Here is a 25,524-nt window from a genome sequence, read left to right on the forward strand (position 1 = left end):
TTTTTATTTGCCGTGAAATTTTTTCTTTGAAAAAGGAACAATGTTTTTATTTTGTAGGATTTTTTTTAGAATTTAGTTAGGCTGCAGTATAAACCAGGTTAGTTAGGCTGCAGTATAAACCAGGTTAGTTAGGCTGCAGTATAAACCAGGTTAGTTAGGCTGCTGTATAAACCAGGTTAGTTAGACTGCAGTATAAACCAGGTTAGTTAGGCTGCAGTATAAACCAGGTTAGTTAGGCTGCTGTATAAACCAGGTTAGGTAGGCTGCAGTATAAACAATGTTACACATTGAGGATGAAACATTAATGACGATTTAAAACTTTAAGGCGAAATTTTGGTTTCTGCATTTCATATAGTTATAAAAAGGTATGCTTTATAATGATTTGACGAAGAAAAAAAACAAGCTAATAGTTTGAGGGAACTAAGAATGTAGGAATAAAGACAAAGTAAATTCCGTTCAGTCGTCTCTGAGGTCTCATCATGTGTGGGTATCCCTGTACATAGTGTTAGAAGCTTTTCTTAGAATTGTCTCATGAAAATCTAATTCAGTGTGAGAACTCAGATAGTAAGGGGATTACAGTAAATTAAATGGAGTCTCAGAAAATAAAATATAAGTGAAACCAATTTAAAATAAACTCGGGCGAAGAATTTCTAGATAAATCAAGAAAAATCCTGCAAAATATAAACTTTTTCTGGGAAAACATTTTCCGGAATTTTGCAACTTTTTATTTTTAAGTTCAAATATTTTTAACAAAATTTCGCAACTCTAATTTATTTTTAAATTCAAATATTTTTAACAAATGTCGCAACTCTAATTTTGAAACAAAAAAGTTACAGCTTCGCGTTTACGCTTTACAATATTTCTTATAAAGCTAAAAATACAAATATTCATTATTCATATTTCATTTAAGCTATGCGGCATATCGTGGAAAGGATTTTATAAACCTACATTCAATTCAAACATGTTGCTACTAAACATATTCTCTTCCAGTCTGAAAAGGGCTGTCCTTGAAGTTTTATGACACTTTATTTCAAGGGGAGCATGCCCAGGCGCGCAACTAGACATTTTGTTAGGTGGGGGCGCAAGAGTGAAGTATTTCTCGCAAAGCGCGAATTTTTTTTGCACCCCCCCCCCCTAAACATTTTTAGGGGGGGGTAAAAAAATGTGTATTATTCTCAAACAATAAAAAAACTAACCGTACCAACAGTAAGGCAACACATCTGATATGAAATGAAAAAAGAAATCTATTCTGGTTAATATAAATCACAATATTAATTAATTTACAATTTACATAAATATGAATTCATTATTCATCCATAAATCAAATATGTACATTGTACTCATTAAAAAATCATTATTTTACATGAAAAATAATTTTTTTTTGATACGACACATCACACAATATTTGCGGTGAACATGTAGGATTAATTGAATAGTTGCACTACAGTATTAAAGCAATATCATAATAAGTAGCAGAACTGAGAGTGAAAATATCTCAAAAAATACTTAATAAACCCCCTTTTCCAGGAATTCATGAATCTCTAGATTGCAAAACAGGTTGAGAAGATATCGTCGATTCTTATCTAAGTATCTAGCTTTTACAATTTACTTCAGTTTCTGTATAGCTAGAAACTGAAATAGAAAACAATCAGTTTAGAGAAAGAAGAAATGTTTTTTTATCGGACAAAACATTAAAAAGTATGATTGCTCGTATTGGACATGTATGACGCATGTGCCCCTAAATAAATAAATTGATATCACTTCTGCAGTCTGTAGTCTGCAGTTTCCAGTCCCATTCCCGTTTAGTCAACAAAAGGTTTCCCAGCACGGACCCCCACACCTTCACCACTCTCAAATATTCGTAAACAATACATCCAACAATTTATTTTATGTTTATCAATAATCACCACAATTGATAAATGAGTATAAAACCACAAATAAACACATGGAGTCACTATTCACTCACACTGATATAAATATAAATATAGTATACTAGCTGAAGAGCCCGGCTTTGTCCGTGGAAAAGAAATTGCATAAAAATGTTTTAAAAAAATTTAGAAAAAAATATTTTCGATTTTTTTAGCCTATAAAACCCCCAGCCACCCCTGAGTGTCCACAAAAAAAATTCAGCCCAATCGGTCCAGCAGTTTGGCCGCGTATACGCAACATATATATATATATATACGAATGTCTTGTTTTATTATATAGAAGAAGAATAGAAGATAGATGAATAAATGAATACAATATCCATATAAAATACTCTATTCATATAAATCTGATTTTTGGACTTTATTAATGTATGAAGAAAAATATTTGCAAAGAAACATTTAAAAGTTAAATTATGGCAACTTGTCATAATAGTATATGAATCATCAAAGACAGAAATAAATCCCCCCCCCCCCCTCGAACAGTAAAATCTTTGGTTTCCAGGGGGGCCTAAGGCCCCAATGGGTGCTGATCCCTTTGGAAAAATTCCTGTGTACGACCCTGAACCTATAAATATATTATGGTTATATCCTTATTAAACCAGAATCCGTTGCCAAAAACCTATATTTTATTCATTAATATCGTCTAATCTATTATTGACTGGTGAATATATTCTCAAACTTATCTCAAGTTTTGACTGCCATGTCAAATATGAGAATGGTCCTGCTATTGATAAAAATGTCGAAATATATCTATTGGCCATATAAGGTTCAGTAGCTATATATGCAAAATCAAAGAAATTTGGGCCCTGGAAAATTCTGGAAATGGAAGAGCTAAAAAATATGAAATAAATATAGTGTAACACTAGATCTGTAAACCTGAATTACATTGTAAATTATTAATTATCTACGTTGTAAATAGCTACACAATATCCATATTGTGATTTAAATTAACTGTGCTGAAATATCTACGTAACATGATTAGCTTAGTTACGTTGTATTTATATCGTTGTAAAACTTGTAATTACGTCGATCAACGTTAACTTGTAATATAGACTCGAAAAGAATTCAGTATTAAAAAGCCAAGATTGAGTGGAATAACAAAGCATGGTTGCACACACGATATATATTTTTACAATATAACGATACCAAAGATAAGTGTTGGACCAATTAAAGTTGATCTAAATATGCATAACATTCGCTTGGGGTGAAGATATTTCCATTCAACTCTTCTGATCAGATGCTTTGTGCTAACTAACTCCCCTATGGAACTCCAGGGTTTAGATCGCCGACGATCTGCTTTTTCTGCCGGCAAGATAAATGCTGTTCTCTAGAAAAGAAAGAGGGTTCAATACCCTTCCCTCTACACTGTTACTCCTTTCTCCAGCACTGATCCTTGCAACCCACAGCCAGCTGGTGGTATCTCTAGATAAGAGAAGAGGTTCAATACCCTTGTCCCCCTAAACTGTTATGTATTGAAGGCTGCAACATACCTGGACCCTTTTGAACTAAATCTAGATTGTTTGGCTTTATTCTTAAATTGCATTTTTTATGTGCATAATTTCTCCGACTGGGAGCAATAAACGTATATGAGATTATGTACAAAGAGATGAACCCTGGTTGGGTTCACAGTAACATAGAAACCCCAAATATAGTTAGTTGGAAGATACTCTGCTTTGATTAAAGTTGACATTGATAGCTGACAAGATGGTGCCCATTGGTCTAGTATTGATAGTTTAAGAGCTTGTGTCTGTGTTGACATTGATAGCTAACGAGAAACCCTCATGGAGTAGGGACTTTACTACACCGAGATCGGAATTTTTGTGTGAATATAATTAATCTCTGGAATGCTTGATATCGAGATGTAATGTGGGCAGTCTTTCTTATATTATTATTAGATTATATGAGGATTAAACTACTCCTAGCTGAGGCTGCTATTAAAAAGCTAAGTCTCGAGTCAAAATTCATTATTCTCTGACGTTAAAAGTTAGATCAGAAGCTTTATTTTAGGTCTCAACTTCTTAAAGGCAGCTTAGTCTATATATAACTTTTCTCGAATTATCTAAATCTAAATTCTATTGCAATATATTTTGATAATAATTAGAAATCAAAACCATGTCGGGTGTCCGAATCGCTAATTGAAAAGTACAAATTATTATTTTATTTAACAACTGGAGTTTTAATGCTAATTCCTTGAATTTAAAACCATGGTTTGGATGGAAAAACCCCTAAAACGAGAGTAATACATCTCCAAAAGTAAGTTTAAAAAATCCTCCAAAAATCCACAAATCACTGTCAATATTATATATAAACTTTCTTTATTTGTTATATTTTTCCATTTTCCCATGTTAACACAGAAATATTTAAAATCCCAAAATCTAACCCTTGTTTAACCCTGTACAAGTGTCCACAGGACACACGTAAACCATTCGGATAAAATCCTATTACCATATATTCTACTAATAGGACTACCTTTGCAGCAACCAAATGTTATAATGTCCCTTCTAAAGTATTTGAATATCTTGGATCAAAGAAAAATAAAGTTTCGCCATATTTTTGCATAATACAATTTGCATAGAAAGAGTATTCCAACAATTCAATTCAATATCTAATACAGAGGCTCGGTAACGTATACTTTTGGTTTATATTCTTACCTAGCTTAATATAGAAACAACCTTCCTAACAATAAATAAACATGCTTCTGTTAAACTTATTCGTTTCTTACTTATCCGAAAATTCATTTAATTATTGATAAATAGAGCCCGTTTGAGTCCAAAAGTCTAATTAAAAAATTAGATTTCTTCAAAAAACATTTCAACAATAGTTTAATATTCTTGACTGTGTTATAAAATGAAAGCAGGAAACATTATGAGAATTGGGTTTCGAAGATAAGAGGGGGTGGAANTAATCTTTGAACTGGAACTTTTCCACAAGTACAGAGTTACTTGGCAAGGATTAGACTGTAAAGACGACTTGAAACTTGAAAATAAGACGATCCAACTCTTAAAATAATAAAATAAAAGAGAAAAAAAGTTTATAGTTACGAGGAATCATCTCATTCTTTGTTGGTAACCCTGTGCGTACAATGTGAACGCATCTACATGACATTAATTAGAATAAATAATCTAATAAATAATTTTTATTTCTTTTCTTAACGGTTAGAGAAAGGTTTAACAGGTATATATATACATACTACTACTGGTGGAGTTTGGCAAAGTGTTTACTTTAAAGGGACAATTCACGATTCTAAATATTGTACAACTGTTTAAAATAACAACAGGGCCACCCGCAAAGGATGAGACTTCAAAGACGATTGTCTGATTGTTTAGCCCATTTACTTGCATTTAGGGTTCCTTGTAGGCTTGTGTAGGCTTGTAGGCTTATTACTGTGCTTAATTATTTAGTAAACCACTGAATTACTCAATTGAATGCAGAAACCAAAAATCAAGCTTTATAAATCGTTATATTTTTAGAGTTTTGGGTCGTCTTTACAGTCTCATCCCTTGTGGGTAACCCTGTATAATTAAAAAGTATCAACAATTAACTATATTCCTAGAAAGTCTGCTTTAATAAAAATTTTACTTTAAAGAAAAATCATCATTTAAAAAACTATTTTCAAAAAATAAAATTACGAGTTTAATTGTTTAAGTGTCAATTAGGCGTATAAGTATCACTTGAAAAAAAAACTTTAAGTGTAGAATATTTAGAAAGTTTACTAATATATATTTTAAAACTTATTTGTGCCTAAGTTAGGTGAATTGATAAAGAGCTATATAAATAATTTTACAGGATAATTTAGATTATAAACTTTTCTTCGGCAGTGATGTTAAAGACCTCAAGAGAAAAAGTTAATGCACATTTATAGTAGTTTGAACTATTTGGGCATTTCTGAAACTTTTTTTTTAATATGTATAAACAATATTTAACTCACAATAGTGTACACTTGTAGCTTGAAAGGTTCATAAAGTCACAATCTATAAAACAAAAATAAAGTGCAATTTTGATCTCCTTCACCTTTCGAACCTTTTCCAGAATATGTACTTGGCTATACACCCTTCAATCAGATGCTAAAGTTAGGTTTGAATATTAAAAAGGTTGTTTTTCTATCTTGTTTTGTTGAGGGAAAATTTAAAAGTTTAGTTAAATGTTGGCTGGAGGCAGTACGTAGGATATATATAGGCTTATACACCAAAGGGGCACAGTTGGAACCTTTTCAGGGGGGGATAGGAGGGGCACAGTTGGAACCTTTTCAGGGGGGATAGGAGGGGCACAGTTGGAACCTTTTCAGGGGGGGGGCGTAAGAGGGGCACACAAGTTACAACACGGGTATCAGAGGGGATGAAAGAAAGATGAACCAACTATTGACTTTTAAATATTTGATACCCATCCTTTATTAAAATCTACTATTTGAACAACTTTTTTTATGTCAAAGAAATCCACCTTTTTAACGCTCTAATAATAAAAAGTGTAAGTGTTCGTTGGAAATAAATAATAATATTTTTGAAATATGAAAAAAAAATATGAAATGTATCCACTCTGTCATCCTTGATCAATCGAAATTTTAAAGAGTACCGTTGTGCATCAGACATATAACTATACAGATGGAGGGTTACTTCAAGTTAAAACTATAAAATGAAAATAAAACCCGTCAAGAGATAAAACGAACACACTGTAAATTTGGTAGGTTCCCAATTTTAGGATTTTAAAAGTTTATTTCAGAATAAATCTTGGTTAGAACTTAAAAACTTTATATTATGGCAAAAAAAACTCCCTTTGTCGTTAAATTTTATATTTTCGTTGTAGAATTGTGATTTTGCTGGAAAAGAATATAAAAATATGAAATAAACCTGCAAGTGCGGCTCCAACTGTTCCTTAATATATCTCGGAGACTGAAACTTTGGAATTTATTACAACTGAGTTTCGGAAACTAAGTTTAAGTTTATTTTTGGGATTTCATAAGTTTTACTATCTCTAGAAAGTTAATCTTTGGCAACTGGTAAAAAATAACACATAATTTAAAAAAAATTTTGTCCATAAATGTAACAAATTTTCCGATACGGAGTTTTAAGTTTTTTTCATGCTTAAAGTTTTTGGCCCAGGTGTAAAGTACCAATAAGTCAACTATGTAAGTATATAAGAGGTATGGGTTAGGCACTAACGTGAAACACGTAAAATGAGATCCTAAAAGTGAGAAAAAAAACACATAAAATTGTTTATCAGGGATCAGATTTAATGAATAGTGAGATATAGCTGAACCACGTGTAGATTAAGTTAAAAAATTCTTTTCAGCTTGACTCAGAGCACAAGAGGAGAAGTGGTTCAACTCTATCCACTTGGTTTTACTACTTTTCGCAGTTATTTAAATCTGGTCTCAGGTATCAAAAGATGGGCATTAAAGACAATTCTTAAGGTTTCACAGATCCAGCAAAATATAGTCTTTTAACTAGTTTGAACCCGCTTTTGGATGATAGGGTGACAGTACTTTTAGCTTTAGAAATTTGTCTCTTTATCTAAGCAGTCCAAGGACATTTTTGATGTGGCTCGACTACTGGCCCCCAGGGGTACAGGTCGCTCGTATCCAGGAGCAGGTAGGGGAGGAGGAGGTTTATCGTAGGTTGGACTCTCCAGGGTTGCAGGAGTATAACCATAATAAGAATTGTCTCGGTCATTGTAGGACGCGTCCAGGTTATACACCATGTCCTTGTTGTAGGACGTCTCCACCACATATCCCGCGTCCTTGGAGTAGGACGCGTCCATGGAATATTCTGCATCCTTACTATAGTTCGCGTAACCCTGAGCTGCGCTCATGCGTTCTTGTATTCGTTCACTCAGAAGATTAGAAACAGGTTCAGCCAGGTAGTGCTGACCTGTACCTGTACTGCTGATCAGCAGGTGATCTGTTGAGCTGATCGGCACAGCTATATATCGTTCTATAGTCTCCCGTTGAGTGGGTGGATAGTCGTAGGTTAGTGTAGGATCAGGTTCAGATCTAACCAGGCTAGTTTCATACTCACAAAAGGACTGTTTAACAGGACTACGAGATTTAACAATCTGTGCGTAGTCGGAGTTCTGTGAGAGACGAAGGGACCGGCCCAAGGTGTTGCTACACACCCCGGCCTGGGTCAACGGTGTCGGGCAGTAGGTTTGGGGCATAGGGACAGGGTTAGGACTGATGGGAGTATATGATCTTGTACTGGGTGGGTTCGGACATTCTCTTTTTTCTCTCCTGATCTCCTGGTACTCCTGGTCCCTACCCTCGTTGTGTATAGTAGCAGACACGGAGTGTAGGTTGGATTCATCCTTCTCCCTCCAACCTCGGTCCTTCGTCTCTATTATCTAAAATAAGGATAAATTGTTTAAACCAGAATTTAATTTGAAAATAAAATATAACCTCAGAATCCAGACCTAAATAGAACAGAAAAGGGGGGGGGCATATACCAAGTGAGATTAAGGAGAGGGGATCATGTACATAGTGAGGGGAAGGGGGGATCATATACAAAAAAAGGGGAAAGAGGGGATCATGTACAATAGTGAGTGGAAGGGGGGATCATAAACAGAATGAAGGGAAGAAGGGGATCATAAACATAGTGAGGGTAAGGGGGGATCATAAACAGAATGAAGGGAAGGAGGGGATCATAAATATAGTGAGGGTAAGGGGGGATCAAAAACAGAATGAAGGGAAGGAGGGGATCATAAATATAGTGAGGGGAAGGGGGGATCATAAACAGAATGAAGGGAAGGAGGGGATCATAAATATAGTGAGGGGAAGGGGGGATCATATACAGAATGAAGGGAAGGAGGGGATCATAAATATAGTGAGAGGAAGGGGGAATCATAAACAGAATGAAGGGAAGGAGGGGATCATAAACATAGTGAGGGGAAGGGGGAATCATAAACAGAATGAAGGGAAGGAGGGGATCATAAACATAGTGAGGGGAAGGGGGGATGATAAACAGAATGAAGGGAAGGAGGGGATCATAAACATAGTGAGGGGAAGGGGGGATATATTGCCTTTAAATATATATGTATAATCTTGACACTGATATAATTCCTTTTTTATAAATACATATTTATAGACCATAAACCCTTAAATCTTTCTCCGCAAAATGTCGTCTTAAATCAAATCATACTCCAGAACCAAACCCAACCTTTTCTCCGGTAAATAAAACATACTCGTGAAAAGTGAAACACGTTTTAATGCAGTAAATGCTTAAAATACGTGAGTATTACTGTAAAGAACAAATCTTTGTAACCAAACGGATATTTATTTGTTCAGAAGTAATAATCGTTTTATTCTAGTCCCCTTATTTTCTGCTTCTACCAGCAGATAGTAAGAACCTTTTAAAATCAAACATTGTTCACAATTAAATATTTCAACGGTTTATTGTTAAAACCGTACTTATTTTAGGTTAGAAATAAACTTCATTGTGCATTGTCGCTCTGGATTAGTAGTGGAGAAACTAGAAAGAAGACATCGACCAGCTTTCGAGCACAATCAACCCTTCAGTAGGATTATCAACCCTACAGTGGGATTATCAACCTTAGACCAACCTCGATCAACCCTTCAGTGGGATTATCATCCTTAGCCCAACCTCGATCAACCCTTCAGTGGGATTACCAAACCTTCAGTGGCAGCAATCAAACCTTCAGTGGGAGCAATCAACCCTTCAGTGGGATTACGAACCCTTCGGTGGGATTATCAATCTGAGACCTACCTCGAGGCCCCTTTTTGTGCTCAACAATATTATAGTGGACCTGAATAGGATTACTAACTAGTGTAGAGGACCTGAGTAGGATTACTACCTAGTGTAGAGGACCTGAGTAGGATTACTACCTAGTGTAGAGGACCTGAGTAGGATTACTACCTAGTGTAGTGGACCTGATTAGGATTATAACCTAGTGTAGTGGACCTGAGTAGGATTATTACCTAGTGTAGTGGACCTGAGTAGAATTACTACCTAGTGTAGTGGACCTGAGTAGGATTACTACCTAGTGTAGAGGAGCTGAGTAGGATTATTACCTAGTGTAGTGGACCTGAGTAGGATTACTACCTAGTGTAGAGGACCTGAGTAGGATTACTACCTAGTGTAGTGGACCTGATTAGGCTTACTACCTAGTGTAGTGGACCTAAGTAGGGTTACTACCTAATGATTAAACCTAAGTAGGATTATATACTACCTAATGAGTGAACCTGATTAGGATGGTGGACCAAAGTTGACGACATTTTCCGTAAATTGGAGCGCATCGAGAGTAAGCAACCTTATTATATAACCTTGGGTGGACCTAAGTAAGATTAATACCTGATAAACATTTCCTGAATCCTGATCAATCAGTGTAGCTCTGCTAGCAGTTCTATACACTCGTCCTTTCCTAAACATTAATTCTATATACTCGTTCTTTCTTAAACAATAGTTCTATATACTCGTCCATTCCTAAACAATAGTTCCATATACTTGTCCTCTCCTAAGCAATAGTTATGTACACTTATGCTTTCTAAAACAATAGTTCTATACATTCGTCCTTTCCTTAACAATAGTTATATACACTCCTCCTTTCTGAAACAATAGTTCTATACACTCGTCCTTTCCTAAGCAATAGTTCTATACGCTCGTCCTCTCCTAAAAAATAGTTCTATACGCTCGTCCTTTCTTAAACAATATTTCTAGACACTCGCCCTTTCTTAAACAATAGTTCTATACACTCGTCCTTTCCTAAGCAATAGTTCTATATACTCGTCCTCTCCTAAACTATAGTTCTATACACTCGTCCTTTCTTAAACAATAGTTCTAGACACTCGCCCTTTCTTAAACAATAGTTCTACATACTCGTCCTTTCCTAAACTATAGTTCTATACACTCGTCCTTTCCTAAACAGTAGTTCTATTTACTCGTCCTTTTCTAAACAATAGTTCTTTACACTCGTCCTTTCCTAAACTATAGTTCTATACACTCGCCCTTTCTTAAACAATACCCCTAGCGTTCTTCCCTCCACCATCAATCAATATCCCTCCTCCCCCTCGAATACACCAGTAGTTGAATCTAAGTATGAAGTTTAAAGTCTATTCCTTGTATTTCAAGTTTATGAGTAAATAGTTTGATCCTATTCAGTAGAATACTCTCTAGCACCTAGTTCACTTTCATGTATGCAATGCATATCTTCATTTCTAAGGCTAAGTTCATTTAAAATACATGTATGAATGTCTCTCTTTTGTATTCAAGAACATGCCTAACCTCAAATATGCGAGCATTTTCCTTACCTACAGGATGAGACTTTTTTAACGACCTAAAACACCAGTACATATGAAAATATGAAGTTTGAATTTAGACTTTTGTCTTTATTAACGATAAGTAGAATTTATAAAATTGATAGTAATTAATGCATATTTATCATTCAATAATGGCAAGTCTGCTTAACGACAAGCGTTAGTTAAAAGGCAAATGTTACTTATGGAAAACATTATATGGCTGGTGTAACTATGGCAAACGTAATAGTGCAAATTATGTTCAATCGTCTCTGTAGTCTAATCCTTAACCCTGTATCTTATTTGTAACAAAATGACAAAAAATGAAGTAAGTGACGATCTTGCTTTTGGCGCTGATGTTCTTAACGGGAGTGTAAACGTAATTTTAGGCGAACCTTAATTCATAATTAATTTTGAAAATCCACGAAATGTTTTAGAAAATCCGCTAACTTTTTGTTTGTTTTTGTTTTACAATGTATGCTAAGAAGACGATTGCAAAGCACCCTGAAAGCCTAGTTTTAAAATATTACACATCTCGTTTATCATTAAATAATTCTATTTAAACCATGAATTGATATATATTAAACTATTTGCTAAGATGAATTGTTAAGTCTGTCAGCTGCAATAAATAGAGTTTTCACAAAAATATTACAACTTAGAATTAGAAACATTTTACATTAATCAATCTTTCCAACTTTCTCAAGCTAAATATAATTTATTGTTACTGCCTTATTCTGAACTATTAATTTTATCATATTCAAATTAATTTCCTATGATAGTTAACTGACTAAAATAAATAAAACATCTTACAAAAAGGCCAGATTCCCCTAAAACGTTCTTCTCTTAATTTCTATATATTTATTTAAAGCAGAAACATTTAAAACAAAACCCTTTGAACCAAGATTCATTTAAGACATTCAAATGTTTCCACGATGTATAATTACTGAGTTTGAGTGCAAAGTCGACGTTCAAAATCATGAAATTGGGTGGGTACGTTTTCAGAATATTTTTTTTTGAATTATTAAATAACGCCGACAAAAAATAAAGTAAAAATTTTATAGTAACTTATTAGATGTTTAGGAACATATTTATTAAAAGAAATTTGGCAATAGATCAATGTAAGAATCAATTATTTCGTTTTTATCATTATATTAAATTTCTTATTTTCTATGATTTTGTTGGCAGATTTCTACAAATTCTTCAAATGTCGTCTTTTCAAAAAAAACTTCCAGGAAATCTGCAGAAAATCTTTGTGAATAATGAGAGACTAATAATTAAATAAGATTACTTATTTTCTATGATGAGAGTTTTTATTTTGTCAACCTATTCCTAAACAACTTATTAGTTTACTCTAGAATTTTGTTTACATTTTTTGTCGTCGTTATTTAATAATTTAGAAAAACCCCATTCTGAAAACGTACCCACCCAAATTTATGATTTTGTACGTCGACTTTGCGCTCAAACTCAGTAAATATACGTCGTAGAAACGTTTTATATGTCTCAAATGAATCCTAAAAATTGTTGTCCACAATACAACATTTCAGTTCAACTACCATACATTGCCGGTCACTCCCTTTAAGTGACCCTCCATTTAAGTGTGGTGTGTCCGATTCTCAAAACCTTTAACTGATTACTCTTTGTTTGCAAGCTGTTTGATATAAGAATTATTAATAATTACTTTCTAGAGGACGCAGAAAATAAATATTTACATTAAGATTGGATAAAGAATATTCTTGATTTAGGAATATGTATAACGTCAGTTGTGATGAGTTCACATTGTACGCTAGCGCACACTCCATTTAAACGGTAATTTAGAGATAAACACACGGAGATCTCTATCCTCGTTGATCAGTCAAAGGTTAAAGGGTACCGTTGTACATCGGGCAATTCTCTCTTTGTGTGAAGGGTCATTGAAATTACCCTTTTAAACCATTTTGAAAACTTTGGTAGGGAATTCAAGAACAGAATTTCAAAGTTTTGACAAATATTTTTGCTGTGGTGTATAAAAATGGTAAAGATTGATATGATGATCAAAGGAAGGAACTGAACAGATAAAATATAAACATTAATATTTACTGAATAACACAAAGACCTAGAAATTAATTTGACTCAACGAAATCCTCAAGATCTGACCTTTCTGGTGTATAACCTTCCACTTAAATACTACACAGCCCTAAGAACTTGAATTTTTAGCTAAAAAGCTTGTTTTTTTGTTTTAATTTTCATAGAATATTAAGCCAATTTATGATAGATGCTAGCTCTGCATTTCATGAAATTTGTCAAAAATGGGAAAATATTTGTATATATATATATATATTTAAAGTTGTAATCTTTTTGTTTGGCTGTTTGTATGTTCGATCATAACTCATGAAACCCCTGAACCGATAAGCCTCAAATTTTGATTGAGGAACTCGGTAGAACCACGGGATTTTTTTTAGACTGGTTTCAAGATTCTAAGTTGAGTGGGTCCACCTGATAGTTGTAAAATAGCTAAAATTGAAATTTAGGACCAAGCGCGGGTAAACGGCGGCAGTAACTATGAGTACCCTGGGTAACGCTGGGTTTTCAAGCTAGTGCTATATATATATATTACAAATAATAACACTTTGTCTTTTGAGTTCGGACTTAAGGAACAGTGATAAGTATTTAAACTTGATCCGGAAAGTTAAATTACTTCTCTAGTGTCACCGAAAGAGCATTAAAAAATAAGTAAAAACTAGTTAAACCTAGTTCAACTACTTCTAGCTATTCATTAATTCCGACCTCCTTAGGTTAATGCATGTATTCAAAAAACAACATCAAATCTATATAAAAATATAAAGAACTTACTTTTGATTTTTCTCTATGTTACTGTCTACACTGGACAGGGAGGCGGATTGACTGGTTTGAGACTGGACGTGTTCTAGTTCTCCAGTAGTAGAACTCCGTCCTACATCAATCCTAAATACAACCAAGGTTTTAGTTCTAGTTCTCCAGTAGTAGAACTCCGTCCTACATCAATCCTAAATACAACCAAGGTTTAAGTTCTAGGTCTCCAGTAGTAGAACTTTTCTTGGTTGTCTCAATGAATTCTTTTATTGACTAAGTAACCTCTTCCCTTTTATATAATACCATTCATAAAACTCTTTGTAACTTCTTTNTGTTTTTCATGTTTATTGGACTATTTGATCCAAATACAAAGATCATAATATTATTTTAATGGAATTATTGATCATTTAGGCCCTCAGAAACATAGGTCTGTGTAAAATCAACTAATCAAGTGAATAGGTCTGTGTAAAATCAACTAATCAAGCGAATAGGTCTGTGTAAAATGCTCAATTGCCGAGTTTCATGTTCATTGAACTATTTTAAAGCATGACGTGTCACATGACGTGTCACAAACGTCTTCCTATTCCTCAGATACTGGAACCATACTTTATCTTTTCCTCATGTTACTTAATTAAAATATTCAACGAATTATTTATTATTTGATTTTCAATTAAATTACGTTGAAAATCTATTTTCTAACTGATCTGACAATTCTGAAAGATTTTTAGCAATAAGTATGTCTTTTATTAAAATGCTTTCCTGGAACATATTTTTTAAATTTTTTTAAAAAGCTGTTTAAAGGAATCTACCCTCCACTCTCCACAGATAATGTGCTGATTAAGGTTATATCGTCCCCGGGGGTTTACAAATCATTTCTTTTTATCATTTTAATAATGTAGAGAAATTATTTGTTAATAACGCCAAACTACCAAAAGGTTATTGTATCCAATTCTATTAGAACAAATATTTGTTTTTTCATCTTTTCACAAGTTTTCCACTGGCAAACAACAAAACCTTGGCTACTAGTTAGCTATAAAGTAAACTTTTTAAAACATTGCTGGGCTGAGACTTCTAATAGTAGCCTTAAACATTTTGAAAGACCTATTGATCACACATCGTACAGCCACCCTTGGATATACAGACTAACCGTTTCGATACTCAAGGTTTTAAAAATTTCACACGGGGAAGGCCCGGCACCTCATCTACGTACATATACTCAGACAGTTGTCCATACTGTGGACAGAGCCCTTATACCAGAACCCACATTTTTAACTGCCCGGCAAAGCCGACTGCCAGCTCCCTCTGGGACAACCCTATTGACGTGGCCTTCCACCTCGGACTCAAGACTGGCCAAGAAGATGATTCAGTATAGGAAAGGCTACAACAACAACAACAACAACAACAACAACAACAACAACAACAACAACAACAACAACAACATACATAAAACGCTTTATTCTTGATTTGCAATGGGGACAGAGGAGTAAGAGTACCCCTCCACCCCTTTCCTCATCACTGTGATCTTATCCAGGTTACATTTGTTGCATAAAACGTACTGGGTTGACTCTACACTTGGTAATCCAGACTGGATAGTACGACTGAATGCATATACACTACATGTTGGCACGGATAATGCAACTTTTAGACTAGGGTGTCATCTATTAATGTTACAACATCCCCCTGTAAACGCCTGGTTTCCCCCCTCCCCCTCTGACCCTCGGATAATAGAATTATATAGAATCCCCTCAAATTATATTTTCATTACTCAAACCTTACAGGAGCTCTATTCACTGTAAAAAATACCTGTTCTTAAAAATACAAATGATGATAAATTGATTATTTGTAACGATTAGTTTAATTCGTCAAACATTGCTCATTCTCAATAAAAATATATAAGATAATACAGTAGGAACAAAAAACTGTGTTATAGGAAGACGACAATATTTAAGTGTATTCGATGTTGTTACAACGCAAATAGTTTTGCTAAAGTACCTTAAAAATCATTCTTTTTTAATAAGAAGGACTGTGCACGTTGTACAATTGTTGTTTTTCATGTTTATTGGACTATTTGATCCAAATACAAAGATCATAATATTATTTTAATGGAATTATTGATCATTTAGGCCCTCAGAAACATCGGTTAGGGATAAGATAGGTTTAGTTTTGTGTTTTTAATTCCATAAATCGTGAACAATCCATTTAGTGAATACACCTGTTTAGACAAAATATAATTTTAGAAATAAACTAAATTTTCCTTCGTTTATTTTAGTAATTTCAAATCTAGTATTTTATTTGGCCTTTTATTGATTTTTATTGATTTTGATTGATTTTGATTGATCAATTCCCAAACTGATATAAAGAAATTGAGCCTTGGCCACAAAATCAAACTATCTTATCCCTATATCTTTGCAACCTGATGGTGCTAACCTTTAATATTTCAAACTTAGATTATTTTGTCTAACAGAATTCAAAGTTTTAAATATATAAGGTCTACTACATTGGTCTGTAATGATATTGGGATTAGAAAATCAGAGTTTGTGGGAAAGACTCAATTCTTTTAGGAATTAAAATCTGTAGTCTACTTTTTTGTGGTTTGGATCTTTTATCAACATAGATACATACATACATAATTATATCTACTGGTGATTATGCAAAGGGGCGTACTATGGGGGGGGCACAAGCTCCAGAACGCCCCCCCCCCCACTTGGTTATGTAAGTCAGCTATAGTCTATATATATGTCATGATAGATATTATTCTATTAATATTTTGATAATAAAACTGATTAAGGAAATAAACCTTTAATCAATAACAAATACAACAGTATGTAATGTGCAATCAACTTTTACATATTTAGAATAAATATGTTAAAGGTCTATTTGATAAATATATAAATATGTTAAGGGTCTATTTGATCAATTTTGCAATTGGCCAAACAAACCATACAAATAATGTTACTAAGAAAAAATTGTGTTAAAGGAACTGGGACCAAATTTAATGAATTTGAGAAAAGCCGCTGAACAATACCTACCACTCATGCAAATATTTCTGAACTGCTCACTGGCTCAAATCCTAAATCACCGGTTCAAAGTTTAAGATTTTAAAAAGCCAAGTACAGACAAATCCCCTTTAGCTCCAACTATTCAGTGTGACGCAAATGTCGGGTTGCAAAGATATAAGATTAGAAAAATTTGAATTTGAGGCAAGTTTTCAATTCCTTTGCCTTATAATGTTGTCCTAGATTCAAAACGTTTTGTGCAATAAGACGATTTTTAAGTTTCTGCGCCTTAATCCTTTTTATTTGATCAATTTACTTGTTTTACCTGTCTTTCCGCCCCTGCCGTCCCTATTTAAGCGCCGTGTAGTCCCTGGTTCCAAGGCGAGCGAGACAGATAGAGAGGCAGATAGATGAGAGATGTAGTAGGGACACCATTAGAATACCAGATACTGAATACAACATATATCTTCAAAATACAGGCATTGCTGGTTACTCCAGTATCAGTATTCAGTTGCAGACAAAAAGTTGTCAACCATTAACTACATATGATCAGTGTAAAGTCGTCTTTAACTTAGACCCCCCTCTCGGAGACTCTAAAATCCAAACCAAATAATTTTAGCCTCCGGTTCCTTTGTTCTCTCTATCGGAGTGTAAATAACCTAAAGCATTGTGAATCCATCCATTTTCAAAAGTTAAACAAAGAATATTTTCACATAAAGAATTAGTGATTTTCGTTAATAATTAATTGTCATTCTTTTCAGAAGTTTAAAAATGTCACAAAATAGATCGTAAGAATCTTTTAATTATAAACATTCATTTTTCAGTTTTATATGTTATTATTTATATAATTTTTTCAGGAAATAAAGAGAATTTCTTGATTATCGGTTTTGATTTGAGGGTTATACTGTTGTTTATCTGTGCAACTTGAGAAACTTGTTTCTATCCGACAACAAAAGTATTCCAAGCACCCTGGTTAACTTTAATATGAAAAGTGCCAGATAATTTCAGGCTAAACTCTAGAAGAACATTATTCCTATTTTCAGAATAATCAGGATATAGAGTATTATAAAGTTTAAGGTTATTCTGGAGAAGAGTAATTAATACATTCAGGTTAACCTTTAGTAGAACAATATCTCTAGGTTTTAGGTTAGCCTGGAGAAGAATAGAATCTCCAGGTTTCAAGTTAATCTGGAGAAGAAAAGTATCTCAAGGTTTCAGGTTAACCAGGAGAAGAACAATTTCTCCAGTTTTCATGTTAACCTGGAGAAGAATAATAACTCCGGGTTTAAGGTTAATCTGGAGAAGAACAATAACTCTAGGTTCCAGGTTTCATGTTTACCTGGAAAAGAATAATAACTCCAGGAGTTAAGGTAACCTAGAGAAGAAAAGTATCTCAAGGTTTCAGGTTAACCTGGAAAAGAAGTATGACTCCAGGTTTCAGGTTAACTTGGAAATGTATAATAACTCCCGGTTTCAGGTTAACCTGGAGAAGAAAATATCTCAAAGTTTCAGGTTTACCTGGAGCAGAAAAGTATCTCAAGGTTTCAGGTTAACCTGGAGAAGAACAATAACTCCAGTTTTCGGGTTAACATGGAGAAGAAAAGTGTCTCAAAGTTTTAGGTTAATCTGTAGAAGAAGAATAACTCCAGGTTTCAGGTTAATCTGGAGAAGAAAAATAACTCCAGGTTTCAGGTTAAACTAGAGAAGAACAATGACTCCAGGTTTCAGGTTAACCTGGAGAAGAAAAGTATCTCAAGGTTTCAGGTTAACCTGGAGAAGAATAATAACTTCAGGTTTCATGTTAACCTAGAGAAGAAAAGTATCTCAAGGTTTCAGGTTAACCTGGAGAAGAATAATAACTCCAGGTTTCAGGTTAAACTGGAGAAGAACAATGACTCCAGATTTCAGAGCTGGGAACTTTAGAATGGTGAATATCGGGATTAAGGCTTGATCCACTCTTTTTTCTTTATCTCCAGATTAAATATTGCTTGTTCTCCTCATGAATTTAATCTCCAGATTAATTAACAGATCGGGATTAAGGATATCAGATTCTAAAGTTAGTTCTGGTTAACCTGGAGAAGAATAATAACTTCAGGTTCCAGGTTAACCTAGAGAAGAAAAGTATCTCAAGGTTTAGGTTAACATAGAGAAGAAAAGTATCTCAAGGTTTCATGTTAACCTGGAAAAGAATAATAACTCCAGGTTTCAGGTTAACCTGGCTAAAAGGTTGCAGTTTAAGGAATTTCTATTCATCTACTGTTACACTTTTGCAAAACTTTCGCATCAAAAGATGCAATTGTGCAATTCTATCAATTCCCTCTAATAGGATTTATAAAAACAGAATTGTATCAGGAGAAGAACAAAGAATGTATAAGGAAGGAGATGAAGAGAGTGTATTAGTGGAAGATTTAAAAGAAATTGCATCTTATTTCATTAATTCTCTGGTTTAAAGCTAAGAATAGAGCTGCAGGCTGCTAAACTTGAGTTATAATGAATTCTGTTTGAAGAGAAATTTAATTTCTTGCGGTGCATCGTTCGGCGGTTTAATACTTTTTTTTATTAATTTGACATAGGGGAGGAAGAAGGGGGATTTTTAAGTATATGGAGAAACCCCCCCCCCCCCCCAAAAAAAAAAAAAAAAACACGAAAACATTTCAGCTAAAGTAATGAAACGATTTTTTAATAAAGATAATGGATGAATAAGACACATTTGAATTTGTTTCTACTCTTTAGCATTTAAATGTTTTACAATGAGATTTTAACAAAATTTATAAAAAACTTCATAATAATTTCAGATTTTTTAACAGTTCCCAAAAAAACTGTTGTCAACATCTTTTGAAATAAGAATCTTTTTAAAATTGTCATGAATAGAGGAGAGAAAAGATAATCTAAAGGTTTGAGATAATATCTCATCTCATGAAGAGAGGAGAGAAAAGATAATCTAAAGGTTTGAGATAATATCTCATGAAGAGAGGAGAGAAAAGATAATCTAAAGGTTGAAGATAATATCTCATGAAGAGAGGAGAGAAAAGATAATCTAAAGGTTTGAGATAATATCTCATGAAGAGAGGAGAGAAAATATAATCTAAAGGTTAAAGGAGAGGAAGGAAAGAAGGAAGAGAAAAGGAAGTATGAGAAGGGAAAAGGAATCAAGGGGAGAAAAGTGAGAATGGGAGGGGAAAGGGAGAAAGGAAGAGAAAATGAAGAATAGGAAGAGGAAAATAAAGAAGGAAGGGAAAATAGAGGAAGGAAAGGGAAAAGGAAGAGAGGGAAGGGAAAGAGAGGATGGGAAGGTAAAAAGGAGATGGGAAAAGGAAGAATGGGAAGGGAAAGGAAGTAAGGGAAGGGAAAGAGAAGATGAGAAGGGTGGGAAGGGGAAAAGGGAAGACAAACAAAAAGATAAGCAGGGAAAAGAAAGGATAGGGAAGAAAAGGGAAGGAAGAAGGAAGTATATGGGAAGAGAAGAGGGAAGAAAATGGATGGGAAGGGAGTTAAGAAAGGATGAAAAGGGAAAAGTTAGGATTGGAAAGAAAAAATAGAGGAAAAAAATAGGAAAAATTGGAATGGTACAGAAGGAAAAAACCATTCCCCACCCCCCCCCCCCTTAAGAAGACGAGCACTGCAGACTAATTTTTGATATATTCCTAAGTTTGCTGGATTGTTTGCTACTGTCCCCCACATCAGCTCATGACAACCACTCTAAAAATGTTAGAGATTTTTTCTAAAATAATCTGATTCCATAAAAAAAAACTATTATGCTTTAAAGGTTTGAAGTCTTTAAATCTTTAAAACACATTATTATTTTCAATTTTAACCAATAATTCTAACATTAACAGTTAGATATTTATATTTAAAATCATAATTTTTTGTTGAAGGTTTCAGTTTTTCTATATTTACCGGGAAAACGTCCGCCTCTGCCGAATCCAGTTTACAGATCCCTTTGTCAGTGTGGCGGCAGCAGCTGTGGGGCAGTTTATCCTAAATAAAAAAAAATGGCGGCCATGTTCATCTCGGAGCCATCTTTCTTTTCATTTGTTTCCCGCATTTCCCAATTTTACGCCAGAGTTGATTCACATTAATTTCGGACCAAACAATATTGAAATAAAACAATGTTTTCACATAACATACTTCTTTTCCAGTACAAATCTAGTAAAGCGACCGGGGATATAAATAAACAAAAATTCATATGCAGTGAGAACCATTAAATTGTGGAATTAGAAAGCATTTAAGTAGTGTGGGTTACGTTGTTACAAAAAATTAGCTATAAGTAAATGGTCTGTGCAGTGTTTATTAAAATGTTTTTTGAACTACAGTGATAAACAGAAAACTGTGGAATAAGGCGACATTATAGCAATACTTAAGTGTATTTGATGTTGTTACAAAGCAAATAGTTTTAATAGACACTTAATGAAGCACTAATTTAGTAAAATGGGTCTGTTTACACTGCACAATTGCTGTGTCTCATGCTCATTGGACTTTTTAAAGTTATAACTTGATTCTAAAAGTCGTCTTTCCATTTCCGAGTTTTCTGGTTTTCGCTGTAATTAACATCATAATTTGAGTCTAAAGGTCGTCTTCATAGTCCACAGTAATCTGGTTCTCACTGTTAATCTAAATTTCAATTGGTCCTTAGTCTATAACTTGAATCATTCTGAAGTGTGAATTAAACCAAAAGGAAGTGCTGCTGAACTTCTTTTGTGCGTAAAATTGAACTTTAAGATTTATCATATCAATCCAATAAATCAATTTGTGTGCAGTGGAATGTTTCAAACTAATTTAAAGTAAAAATTACGAAAATTTGGTTAAAAATATTTTTTGTGGAAAAAAATGTTATTTCAGGGAAAACGAGAGAAACCGAATATTGTAAAAATATTAGGAAATCAGTTCTTTGCCCACAGCAATACATTGTATAGATAAATAATGTAAAAATAATGGTTTCTTGACAAATGCTTGTTGTCAAGTATAAGTATGAAGGACCATTTATTATACTTTCCCTGTACTGGCTTAACCATTACAAGTATTGAAGTAACCAGGAGATATACATATATAGGAACATGCATACAAGAATATCTTCGTACCACAAAGTGATTGATTCTTTGCCACAAACTCAGATTATCTAATTCCTATATCTTTGCATCCCAAAGTCAAAGACATAACATAAGATATTTTAAACTATGAATTCTGTGAGACAAAATAATTTACGTTTGATCAAAGGTTTTATACATTATCAGGTTGCAATAGATTTAGGGATTAGAAAACTTGAGTTTGTGGCAAAGACTCAATTCCATTCCCTCAAAAATCAAATCTCTTAAAATTAAAGTATTAAATGAAAATGATAACTTTCAGTTAATAGTTCTATTTGCTAATAAATGAAATTTCTTCAGTTAATCATTTACAGAAACTTGTTAACTTGAGAATATTTTTCATCATCTTGCGATTTTTAACATTTATTTTTAGCTTTCATTTTTAACGTATAAAATAAAATGAATGCTAACTGGCAGGAACTATTGAAACCAACTGGCAGGAAATATTGACACAAACTGGCAGAAAATATAGACACCAAATGACAGGAAATATTAACATTAACTGGCATGAAATATTAACACCGTCTGACAGGAAACATTAACACCAATTGCAGGCAGGAAATATTTACACCAACTGACAGGAAATATTAACACCACCTGGCAAGACATATTGACACAAAATGGCAGGAAATATTGACACCAACTCGCAGGAAATATTGACATCAACTAGCAGGAAATATTGACGCCAACTGACAGGCAGTATTTACATAAACTGGCAGGAAATATTAATACCACTGGCAAAAAATATAGACACCAACTGGCAGAAAATACTAACATCAACTGGTAGGAAATATAGAAACCAACTGGAAGGAAATATTAACACCACCTGGCAGAAAATATAGACAGCAACTGGCAGGAAATATAGACACCAACTGACAGGAAACATAGACACCAACTGGCAAGAAATATCAACACCAACTGACATGAAATATAGACACCAACTGGCAAGAAATATTAACACCAACTGGCATGAAATAAAGACGAAAACTGCAGGCAGGAAATATTGACACCATTTGGCAGTAAATATTAACATCATTTAGCAGGAAATATTGCCACCAACTGGCATGAAATATTGCCACCAACTGGCATGAAATATCAACTACAACCAAGATGTATTTACTGGTTTATTAAACAAACTTTTCAATAACTTTATTGCACTGTACAGTGTTCAATGTAACTAAACTCAAAGAAAAAGCCAACTTATGTAATCCTCTGAAGAAGCTTTGCGCCCCTCTTTCGAATACTGATCTTATAGCTTTTTCTATTTTTAAAATGAAGATGAACTTTCTCTAAAAGATACCGGTTCACTGATTTGTGTACAAGTTCGTTCATGAAAATCTCAAACTAGTATTAGGTTTTTTTTCACTGTTTTGACGAATTCAAAATTAGAGATTAAAATATGACTGAAAATATATGGATACAGTTAGGATGCACCAAGAATGTAAGGCAAGGAAAGTCAATTGCGGTTGTGTATACTCTGTGTACAAACCAGTTCTCTCTGGGCGGAATTTGTAAACAATAATAGATGCATCAATGTTCGTTTAGTATCCGAGGAGGTTAAAAGCATTAAATTTTGATAATTTTGATAATTCACATAATAGTTTCCTATGACCAGAATATTTCATTGATTTTTTATGTGAATGATGGATCCCATGTCAGGCTTCGACATCCGTCTTGTGTTTACATTAGCGCCCAGAGACAGTACACTGCAGTACTAAAGATGTGTACACTTCTGAAATGACTTTCCTTGCCTTACATCCTTGGGATGCACTTTGTTATAGTTTTACTTGAAGTTAGTACATAAATGTACGAATGTAAAATATTTCTAACCTGGTGTCCTTTACTTGAAGTTAGTACATATATGTACGAATGATAAATATTTCTAACCTGATGTCCTTTACCCCAATGGGTTTGAGTCCAGTCCTTGGGTTCATAGCTTCCACAGCAACCTACTCTAGACTGTAACAGATCAACTGCCTAGATAGATATATATATATTTCATAGATGGAAATTTAATAGATATATATTTTATAGATAGACATTTCAGAGATAGACATTACATAGATAGACATTACATAGATAGACATTACATAGATAGACATTACATAGATAGACATTTCAGAGATAAACATTTCATAGATAAACATTTCATAGATAAACATTACATAGATAAACATTTCATAGATAGACATTTCAGAGATAGACATTACATAGATAGACATTACATAGATAGACATTTCATGGATAGACATTTCAGAGATATCCATTTCATAGATAGACATTTCATAAATAGACATTTCATAGATAGACATTTCAGAGATAAACATTTCATAGATAAACATTTCATAGACAGATATTTAATAGATAGACATTTCAGAGATAGACATTACATAGATAGACATTTCATAGATTGACATTTCAGAGATAGACATTACATAGATAGACATTACATAGATAGACATTTCATAAATAGACATTTCATAGACAGATATTTAATAGATATCCATTTCAGAAATATCCATTTCATAGATAGACATTTCAGAGATAGACATTACATAGATAGACATTTCATAGATAGACATTTCAGAGATATCCATTTCATAGATAGACATTTCATTGATAGACATTTCATAGATAGACATTTCATAGACAGATATTTAATAGATAGACATTCCATAGATAGAAATTTAATAAATACACATTTCAAAGATAGACATTTCATAGATAGATATTTAATAGATAGACATTTCATACATAGACATCTCATAGATATACATTTCATATATAGACATTTCATAGATACGACATTTTAAAGGACAGACATTTTTTAGACAGGATATTTAAAAGATAAACATTTCATAGATAGGTTCATAGACGGGACATTTCAAAGGACGGGCAACTTGTAGATATGACATTTGAAACATATTCATTTGAAAGATCGACACAGGACAGATAGAGCAAGTTGTGTACAGTTGTTTAAATACAAACACTGGATAGTACACCAAATGATTTCTACCCCATAATGAAGGTAAAAGTGTCCTGGATACGATGTTTCATAGGCAGGACATTTTAAATAATGGACATTTCATTGAAAATTGAAAATTAATAACAGTTGGAAACATAAAAAGAATTACTAAAATAAACATGAAATTAAATTGTGAATACAAGAATGAATACAAGGATAAATAAAAGTGTGAATACAAGAATGAATACAAGAATGAATACAAGAATGAATACAAGAATAAAAGAATGAATAAAAGCATAATGTCTCGTTTTATAAATAATTTCTGTTTAAAAGAAATTACTGAACCAAGAAATGGTTTCTGCTTTCTCTGTTTCTTCTCATTTCAATTTTTAATTCTAATCAAACAGAGTCTAAAACTAAAGAATGCGCGAATTTTAAGTTCGAGGTTAAAAGTTCTGTAAAATAATGAATAGCTACTTAAATATTAAACTTTCTCAATTTTAAA

General features: G+C 33.4%; 2 protein-coding genes across 2 annotated transcripts in view; both read right to left on the reverse strand.

Annotated features, from left to right (window-relative positions):
• Nucleotides 1-5,046: 5,046 nt before the first annotated feature.
• LOC111708513 (uncharacterized) lies at nt 5,047-15,978 on the reverse strand. Its single transcript, XM_023481920.1, has 6 exons — nt 15,967-15,978; nt 15,778-15,782; nt 15,239-15,352; nt 13,996-14,106; nt 10,226-10,295; nt 5,047-8,261 (listed from the first exon to the last, which is right to left on the reverse strand). Exons 1-6 carry the CDS (start codon nt 15,976-15,978, stop codon nt 7,416-7,418), a joined length of 1,158 nt encoding a protein of 385 aa, XP_023337688.1. The 3' UTR covers nt 5,047-7,415.
• Nucleotides 14,118-25,524, reverse strand: part of LOC111708542 (tetraspanin-6-like) — a 28,147-nt gene continuing 16,740 nt past the window's right edge. The window contains exons 6-10 of the mRNA XM_023481952.1: nt 23,942-24,031; nt 20,868-20,948; nt 20,615-20,669; nt 17,296-17,419; nt 14,118-14,168 (exon numbers count right to left, since the gene is read on the reverse strand). Coding sequence (XP_023337720.1) covers nt 17,319-17,419; nt 20,615-20,669; nt 20,868-20,948; nt 23,942-24,031 — 327 coding nt within the window. The 3' untranslated portion in view covers nt 14,118-14,168; nt 17,296-17,318. The remainder of the gene's footprint in view (nt 14,169-17,295; nt 17,420-20,614; nt 20,670-20,867; nt 20,949-23,941; nt 24,032-25,524) is intronic.

Source organism: Eurytemora carolleeae, unplaced genomic scaffold (assembly GCF_000591075.1).
Source record: "Eurytemora carolleeae unplaced genomic scaffold, Eaff_2.0 scaffold38, whole genome shotgun sequence".
Lineage (NCBI taxonomy): Eukaryota > Metazoa > Arthropoda > Copepoda > Calanoida > Temoridae > Eurytemora > Eurytemora carolleeae.